The following is a 9,499-nucleotide window of genomic DNA, read 5'->3' on the forward strand; positions in this document are numbered from 1 at the left end:
TCAAAACTCCTTGTATTGTCTCTTTTGTCAAAAGTTGGCTTCTTGTGGGGAGAAGTAGTGATTATGGGAAAAAGGGGGAGTTTTTGAAATCTTTGATCAATCTCTTTTTTTTGGAATGACTCTCTTTATGCTTCAACATGTGTGTTTGACTTAGAGATAGAGATTTGAGTTTGATTTGCAAAAACAAATCAAGTGGTGGCAAAGGATGATCCATATATGCCAAAAATGAATCAAAATAGATTTGAGTTCTATTTGAAGTGATTTTGCACTTGTTCTAGTTGCTTTATGTTGTGTTGGCATAAATCACCAAAAAGGGGGAGATTGAAAGGGAAATGTGCCCTTGGGCCATTTCTAAGTATTTTGGTGATTGAGTGCAAACACAAGTGCTTAAATGTGAATCTATGCCCATGGATGAACAAAGTGCAAATCACAAGTAAAGGTATGTTTCTAAGCCTTAGTACATTGGTTTTGTGTACTAATATATTTGTCTAAGTGTTAGAAACAGAGAGAAGAAGAAAGGGAGAATGTTTGGCTGTGTACAGCCAACAGGCTGTTTCGGTCTGGGGCACCGGACTGTCCGGTGGTGCACCGGACAGTGTCCGGTGCGCCAGGCTGCCTCGACCTGAAAACGCCGCTCTCGGAAATTTGCCGACGGCGTACGGCTAAAATTCACCGGACTGTCCGGTGTGCACCGGACTGTCCGGTGAGCCAACGGTCGGCCGCGGAATCTGCGCGCGACACGTGGTCTGGCCAACGGTCGGAAGGAGGCACCGGACTGTCCGGTGTGCACCGGACTGTCCGGTGCGCCAGATCTGCAAAGGTCGGCAACGGTCGGCTGCGCCGGTTAAGGAAAGAAATCGGGCACCGGACAGTGTCCGGTGTGCACCGGACTGTCCGGTGCGCCCGACGACAGAAGGCAAGGATGGCCTTCCAGATTTATTCTCAACGGCTCCTAGCCGCCTTGGGGCTATAAAAGGGACCCCTAGGCGCATGGAGGAGTACACCAAGCATTCCTACAACATTCCTAAGCACCAATACATCGATCTCACGCATTCGTTTCATTGTGATAGCATATAGAGCTCTTGTGGAGTTGTGAACTCGTTGAGTTGTGTTGCGAGCTCTTGTTGCTGCTTGTGTGCGTGTTGTTGCTCTGATCTTTTGAAGTCTTGTGTGCGTTGCTCATTCCCACCCTTGCTCTGTGTTTCTTTGTGAACTTCAATTGTAAGGGCGAGAGGCTCCAAGTTGTGGAGATTCCTCGCAAACAGGATTGAGAAAAAGCAAGCAAAACACCGTGGTATTCAAGTGGGTCTTTGGACCGCTTGAGAGGGGTTGATTGCAACCCTCGTCCGTAGGGGCGCCACAACGTGGAGTAGGCAAGCGTTGGTCTTGGCCGAACCACGGGATAAACCACTGTGTCATCTCTGTGTTTGATCTTTTGTGGTATTGTGTTTTGTTGAGACTTCTCTCTAGCCACTTGGCAATAATTGTGCTAACACTTAACAAGTTTTTGTGGCTATAAGTTTAAGTTTTACAGGATCACCTATTCACCCCCCCTCTAGGTGCTCTCACTGGCGTCGTTGGCTCACCGGACAGTCTAGTGCACCACCGGTCAGTCCGGTGAATTGTAGTCACGTCGCCTTTTCCTTTTCCCGAGAGCGGTCGGTTCACCGTCGGCCAGCCTGGGTCACCGGACAGTCCGGTGCGCCAGGCCTGAGCTGGTGTTGGCTGTACACAACCACCTCTTTTCCATTTCTTTTCTCCTTATTTTGCCACTGTTTCTAACACTTAGACAAACACATTAGTATTCAAAAAACAATATACTAAGTCTAGAAACATACCTTGTACTTTGATTTGCACTTCTTGCTCATTTAGCACATAAGGACTCAATTAATATGTGTTGGCATCTAATCACCAAAATACTTATAGAAATGGCCCAAGGGCACATTTCCCTTTCAGCCGGGCCGTCGTTTGGCATCTATAGGCGTGCAACAAATTAATTTGAAATAGTTGTGAGGAGTTATTTGTAAAAAGATGACGCGGGACGACTGTTGAAATTGGTGCTTTAAGTATAGTATAGATATAGATAATTCTAACATAGTATCGAGTCAGATTACCTTAAATTTAATCAAGTTATAATATTCTCACTATTCTAAATTCTAAATCATTTGAGTTTATATAAACACAATTATAACATATTAATAGATATAACTCTAACATAGTATTGAGTTAGGTCACTTAAATGTGAATAAGTTATAATATTTTTTAATTATAAATTATTTTAATTTTGTAATTATACTTTTTTACTATATGTCTATATATACATGTAGCCTAAATATACAATAAAACGTATATTCAGGAAAAAAAACACTTATAATTTAGAATCGATGCAGTACCAAATAATTTAGAATGGGTGACAATTGCAAGCGATAGATGGGCGGCATTAGTGAGACGGCTAGTTGGATGAACGAGACACATTATTGAGGCTAGGGCATGGCCACAAGGGTAAGGTGGCAGCGGTGCAAGCGATGACAAAACAAAAGGCTCAATTAAAATCACTAAAATCGAAATTACTTAGCTCACAAAAATGTTGTCATTTTTTTTGAATAATACAAAACCTGTTATAAATTTGAATGTTGATCTTTCTTAATAAAAACGAGCAATTAGAAGCTAGTGTAGCCACACATACCGATGAACAATTAACGAAGGAAAGTAAAAGACCGAAAACAAAGCTAGCTAGCTGGCTTATAAGATGCTTATGATAATTTGCTAAACAAAATATAAATAATTAGCATACATAATAACGAGGTATCTAGCTACCAAGTTAGAAAAAATATCAGTATTTTGAATATTTCTACACTATTTATAAATTCGACTGGATTATAGATCGTTCGACTTTAGAAGACCTTAAAATTGATTTATTTGAGGACGAAGGAGTAACGTTTAAACTCGTTTGCACTAAACTACTCCGGACACAGGCGTTGATATTTGGCACCCAGCTCCCAGCCCCGCATGGCGGGCGCCGTCGCTGGTCCATACTAAAAACGTCGACCAAAATGTTCTCAGCCACTCACGATTTTCTTGTTTAGAAATGAATCCCCACAGCTCACATTCTAAAACGATGTCCAGTAAAACGTTCTTAGCCAGTTGAAGAACAGGACTACATGAGGTGCGATACAAAAACGCTAAGATCGGAATCACCATCAAAAGGAATGAACTAATCAGAGAGAAACCATCGACCCTTCCTAACAGAGGCTAACTAACACACGCACACACACACACAATGAAAGCGAGGGAGAACTGTACCATAGGAAACCAGGCGGAGGCCAGCACTGCTGGCATATGAACAATTCTCATAGGTAATGACGCGGCCTACGCCTAATCCTAATCAAACCTACATAAACGGGTGCCGCCTCGGTGCAGAAGTAACGGTTGCCACTCACTCTACGGCGCGAACACGAAGGATCCGGCGAGGAGCAGCGCCGTCGCGAGCAGCCGGCGCGCTAGGGACACCGACGAGCGTGGCGCCGCAGCAGACGCCCCCATCTTGTGGTGCGGAGTCTGCTCCCTGAAATAACGAGTCGGAGTGGATGAGCACAGAGCATTAGCGAGCAATGCAATGCAGGACGGATACGGATGCGAGAGAGACAGAGAGTTGAGCTGAAGAAACAGGAGTAGTGGATGGACGTACTTCTGGTACTTGTGGAGCTGGCCGCAGTAGAGAGCGTTGGCGGGGATGGCCATCTCGGTCTTGTTGCCGGTGTCCTCAGGGTTGACGACCCTGACGTAGACCTCCTGCCCCAGGTACCACGAGTCTAGGTTCTGGGACCGCACGTTCCAGACGCCGACGTTGTCCAGGGACACCAGCACCGCCGCCCACGCGCCCGGGTACACCTGTATCGTGCTGCGCGCCACGCCGTCCCCCTTGTTGTACGTGCCCCTGCTGTCCTCCGTCCACTCGCCGTAGTCCATCCCGACGACGAAGAAGGCGTAGCCGTCCATATGGTAGCTCTGCATCCTGGTGTCGTTGTTCTGGAAGATGAGCTCCATGAACCCGCGGTAGGTGCCGTTGATGACGGACCGCGCGATCCTGGGGGCGGCGCCCCGGAGCGGCGGGCGCTCGGGGAAGTCGAGCGTGTACACGCCCTCCACCCCGTACGCGTCCGCCAGCCGCAGCGGCGTCTCGGGCGGCGCGTACGACAGCCCGTTCAGCGCCGCGCGCCGCCTGCCGCCGATCCACACGGGCCCCGCGCCCCGCAGCAGGTACGCCTGCGTCACGCTGATGGCCGAGTAGCGGAACGAGCCCTGCGGGTTGGGCCGCGCCGCGCCGGCGCTCAGGTTCCAGCGGACCGACCGCGCCTGGTTCATGGAGAAGGCCCTGTCGTCCTGGTCCTGCGGCGGGTCGGGTAGGGCGCCCGACGCGGGGCCCCCGGAGGTGGAGTAGCGGAGCACGGCGACGCCCGTGACGCGGCGCCAGAGGGGCTGGGAGCCGTTCACCTGCCGCGCGCTGGCGACCACGTAGTAGTCGGAGCTGGCGTTCTGATCCGTGGCGACGAGGAAGGAGTAGGACTGGCCCACGTGGACGTCCAGGCTCGTGTAGTTCTGCTGCGACGTGTAGGAGCCCTCCGTCTCCACCAGCACCATGCTGTGCCCCTGGATCCGGAAGTTGAGGCTCGTCGACGTCCCCACGTTGTGCACCCGGATGCGGTACGTCCTGCCTGTGCACCGGATGCAAAGGAGAGAGGGGATGAGATGGATTTTAACGAGAGGGCAGATGGATGGATGGATGGATGGGTTACCCGGATGCACATTGAAGGTCTCGTACTCGATGCCGGGCGGCACGAGGCTGTCGTTGTACCGGTACGGGCCCTTGCCGTTTATCAGCACGCCGTCGGGAATACCGAGGTCCTTCCCCTTGTCCAGCATCTTCCTCAGATCCTGCAATGCCAATGCGAGCCAGAGAGGCACCGGTCACCTCCAACCCCCAAACGTCCGTCTCGGCCACAGGCCGCATTGGCATGATGATGCATTGGGCCACTCACTCACTCATCGCTGCTGCTGCCGCAATAATTTAAGAAGCAAGAGCAGTCCAATTACCGTGTGGTTCTTGTTGTACCAGTCGCCGATGAAGATGGTGATGTCGCCGTCGGGGCGGGCGAAGGGCACGGCGATGACGTCGCGGTTGTTGACGACGATGCCGCCGAAGCCGCCGGCGGCGCGCTGCAGGCCGGTGGAGGGGAAGTAGAAGAAGCTGCCGATCTGGTCCTTCACCTGGAACTCGTACGTCCAGTTCCAGCCGGGCGGGATGGGGCAGTTGGTGCCGAGCACCCCGTCCTGCCAGCAGTTCTTCCGGTGCTGGATCCCGTTCCTGCGTGTGTTCGATCCGAACAGAGAGTGAAAGATGGAGGGAGGCAGACGACGTTCACTCGCTGCAGCGGCAGCTAGCTGCTAGCGACGTTCGTACGTGTACGTACCAGGTGATGAGGAGGGGCTCGTCGAGGTCGTTGAGCACGTTGACGACGACGTTCCAGTTGGTGCTGACGTTCACGACGGGCCCTGGGAACTTGCCGTTGATGCCTATCACCTACCAGCAGGCAGTGTCCACCGGCTTGTCAGAGCAGGCAATGCCTATCACCCTACGCGAGAACGAGGAAGGAATGTAAGGGCCGGAAATGCTCGCCTGCTGCTTGACGCCGAGCGGCGCCGCAGTGACGTAGGAGACGTCCCAGTCGAAGAAGGCGTAGGGGTCGGTGGCCAGCGCTGGACGCGACGCCAGCAGCACCAGCAGGGCTGCCACCAGCGCGAGAAGGCGCTGCATCGCGAAGCTCCGGGAAACGAGAGCGCGAGTGGACTGGGGAAAGCGAGCGCGAGACGAGATGCCAATTGGAGCCTGTGAGAGTGAGATGGACCGCGTGGTGGTGGAGGAGGAGGAGCACTGCTGCAGTGGAGCAGAGAGAGGTGGTGGAATGGCAAGCAAATCGATGGGTCACAGGGTGGCACTGGCAGTGGCAGGATTGGGATCGGGACCGTCCTGCCGTGGCGTCGCGTCGGACGGATCCTCTGGCGCGGGCGCGGCGGGGGTGCGTGCCGGGCGACCCGCGGTTTTTGTTTGGGGGTGGTGCCGTGGTGGGTGCCTGCTTCTGTTTGTGTGCAGCGATGGGAAAACGGAAAAGGGCGTTTGCTTTGTAGCGAGTCGGCAGGGGGTCGTTGTTGCCTCATTGGTTGCAAGATTTGTTGGCAGTTTGGGGTCAGGGCCTCAGGGGCCGCTCAGGCATTGATGCTGGATGGGTCGTTCGCTTTGAGACGGATAGGAACGGCAGCGTACTGCTTGCTACTTTCGCCAAGTAGTTGGGGGACTTGAGAGGCTGTATCATGGAGTCTGACACCGGCAACGTGGGTGCAAATGAATACGTACGTGCACACCCACCCAGAGGAAACTCGCCCCATCCTGCTTTCTTGCCCCGGGCACGGACTACGGTCGAGCGAGGAGGCAACGAACCCGTGGTGTGCCCGGCTGCACTCGCACATGCGCGGACCTCGCGACGCGCGGCACGGTGCACGCCGTCGTCCGAGCGCCGGTCCGATTCAGCCACGGCCATGCCGCGCGCGCATGGCGCGTGGGCCGTGGGGTGATGGGGGATTGGGGGCCGCGGCTTTTGGCTCCGGTCGGTGCATGCGCGGAGCGACCGTGATAACTAGCAGGTGCACGTGCATGGGCCCGTGCCCGACGCCCCACAACCGTCCCAGGAATTATTACCTCCCGTTGGCCCGCGTGGTTTCCGGTTTTTACTACCGTCTCAGCCATGAGCCATGTAAACTATTTTTAATTTTAGCTAAATATATATAAGAAAATTTTGACTATTTCAAAATTTGACTATATATATATATATATTATTAGTATTTATGATATATATAATTAGTATTGCTAGAGCAAGTTTAATAAAAGAGCACACAGTGAGCTCTAAATCTCTCATCTGGAGTCAACAATAAAAACATTCATATAATAAATTTAATATCAAATGAATATTTGGTCCACGTATCAGATAATAAACAGATAAAAACAAAAGTCCCTATTACAAGAAATTGCAAAATTCCCTGTTTTTTCAAAAGAGCCCTCAGGATTCTAGGAATTAGACCCGCAGTCCACTTCTATTTACGAGAAATTACGCAAAAGTCCTTGTTTCTCGCATAATAGTTCCTATAGTATTTGTTTTAATTCAAACAAGTTCAGAAACTTGATAAATTCATAACTATCACGTTTTAACTCTGTTTTAATCCGTTTAAGTTGCGTTAGACTCGTAGTAATATTGTCTATACTTTAGTAAACCTTATTTTATCATGTAACATGTCTTCAAAAATAAATATTTATTTATCCTATGTTTGTTAGATTAACTTTTTTGATATAAGTTAATACTCCCTCCGTTCTTTTTTATTTGTCGTGTTTAGTTCAAAAATGAACTAGCGAGCGACAAATATTAGAGATGGCGACAAGTATTCGAGAACGGAGGTAGTATAATATTCTAATTTAGTCCATGATTATAATATGACTAAAATATTATTGCCAATCAAGATATAACTTAGATTAAAGTTAAGGTTAGTTATTTTCTTTATCTTTCTCACATGATTTATACTAACCAATCTAGAAACATAGTTTTCATAGTTAATCACGTAAATCTTCCGAAAAATATATCTTTTGAACCATAACTCTGAATTTAGTAGTTCTCGTACCTACGATCTCGTATCAACATGTAGAATACTAATGTGTGGTTTGTTTACATCTTTGGTGTAATGTTATTTTTATTTATTATCAACTTATGTGTATGTTTTGTTACGAATATAAATGAGGTTATGAGGAACCTTAAGCCCAACTTTTGGGACAACATCTGGGCAACAAGGCTATCGCAAGTATAAGACAAATTGTGTTCTTGATCACTTTCTTTTACCTAATAATGTTAATGTTAATCACCGATGCATGTTTAAGTTAACTTGATAGGACCTAATATGTTACGTAGTTTTGTTTAACCTACACCTGGCATACAAATGAATTATGGGGTAGTCTTGATATTGCTCTACCTGGTTTTTGGGTTAATGCTATTTATGATTCACGCTCATGTTCCATTATGATTTATTATTGTTGGCTTTATTATGATACATGATAAGACCGTATTGTTTAATTGGAACATGGAGAACTACCCAAGACAACAGTGCAACCACAAGGACTATATGGCTCTGGTCTTGGCCGATTAATTAGGAAGCTAGTGCGAGATAATCTTTTCCCTAAAGGGCAAGCGGGGAGTGTGTCACTACAGGGTATAGGGAGGTCCTCGGTCGAACTGTTCGTGATTGCTTTTCGGACAAGAGATTCCTATGCTTCCTTCTTCCTGGACCCATAACAGACTTCTCATGCTAGTGGAACTTTGTAAATGTCTAGTAGCGTCCCTATGCCACCACACCTTCATAATGTGGTATTGTGCTGGGCGGCACAAGCGTGGTTGGGTGCAAAGTTCTCTAAACTTTTACGCAACTTGTGGGTAAAGATATATCACCTCTGCAGAGTGTAAAATTGATATATCGGTCTTGCTCACGGTCATGAGCGGCTTGAACCTTCACACAAGTAATTTATAGAATTAGACTTAACCTGTCATTTGCATTGCATTTTGAGATTTATTTTTAATTGTAATCAATTATTTAATTGGGATATGATATACATTTATACTTAGTATTTGCTAGTAAAAATTTGACCAACTTATTGAAAGGGAAATGTGCCTTTGAGCCATTTCTAAGTATTTTGGTGATTGAGTGCAAACACAAGTGCTTAAATGTGAAAATATGCCCAAGGATGAACAAAGTGCAAATCACAAGTTAAGGTATGTTTCTAAGCCTTAGTACATTGGTTTTGTGTACTGATATATTTGTCTAAGTGTTAGAAACAGATAAAAGAAGAGAAGAGAAGACTTGGCTGTGTACAGCCAAGGGGCTGCTTCGGTCTGGGGCACCGGACTGTCCGGTGGTGCACCGGACAGTGTCCGGTGGTGCACCGGACAGTGTCCGGTGCGCCAGGCTGCCTCGGCCGAAGAGGCCGCTCTCGGGTTTTTCTCCGGCGACTTCGGCTAAAATTCACCGGACTGTCCGGTGTGCACCAGACTGTCCGGTGAGCCAACGGTCGGCCGGGCCAACGGTCGGCCGCGCGATCGGCGCGCGACACGTGGCCGAGCCAACGGTCGGAAGGAAGCACCGGACTGTCCGGTGTGCACCGGACTGTCCGGTGCGCCAGATCTGCAACGGTCGGCAACGGTCGGCTTCGCTTTTTATGGAAACAAATCGGGCACCGGACAGTGTCCGGTGTGCACCGGACTGTCCGGTGCGCCACGAGACAGAAGGCAAAGATGGCCTTCCAGATTTGTTCCCAACGGCTCCTAGCTGCCTTGGGGCTATAAAAGGGACCCCTTGGCGCATGGAGGATGACACAAGCAACCTTTGAGCATTCTTGATCATCCACACT

The 9,499-nt window shown here is 49.2% G+C and overlaps 1 protein-coding gene across 1 annotated transcript; it reads right to left on the reverse strand.

Moving 5' to 3' along the window:
• Nucleotides 1-3,120: 3,120 nt before the first annotated feature.
• On the reverse strand, nucleotides 3,121-5,873 carry LOC732784 (uncharacterized). Its single transcript, NM_001112402.2, has 6 exons — nucleotides 5,678-5,873; nucleotides 5,472-5,581; nucleotides 5,095-5,365; nucleotides 4,797-4,935; nucleotides 3,689-4,715; nucleotides 3,121-3,565 (listed from the first exon to the last, which is right to left on the reverse strand). Exons 1-6 carry the CDS (start codon nucleotides 5,813-5,815, stop codon nucleotides 3,442-3,444), a joined length of 1,809 nt encoding a protein of 602 aa, NP_001105872.2. The 5' UTR covers nucleotides 5,816-5,873; the 3' UTR covers nucleotides 3,121-3,441.
• Nucleotides 5,874-9,499: the final 3,626 nt, after the last annotated feature.

This window comes from Zea mays, chromosome 1, assembly GCF_902167145.1.
Source record: "Zea mays cultivar B73 chromosome 1, Zm-B73-REFERENCE-NAM-5.0, whole genome shotgun sequence".
Taxonomy (NCBI): domain Eukaryota; kingdom Viridiplantae; phylum Streptophyta; class Magnoliopsida; order Poales; family Poaceae; genus Zea; species Zea mays.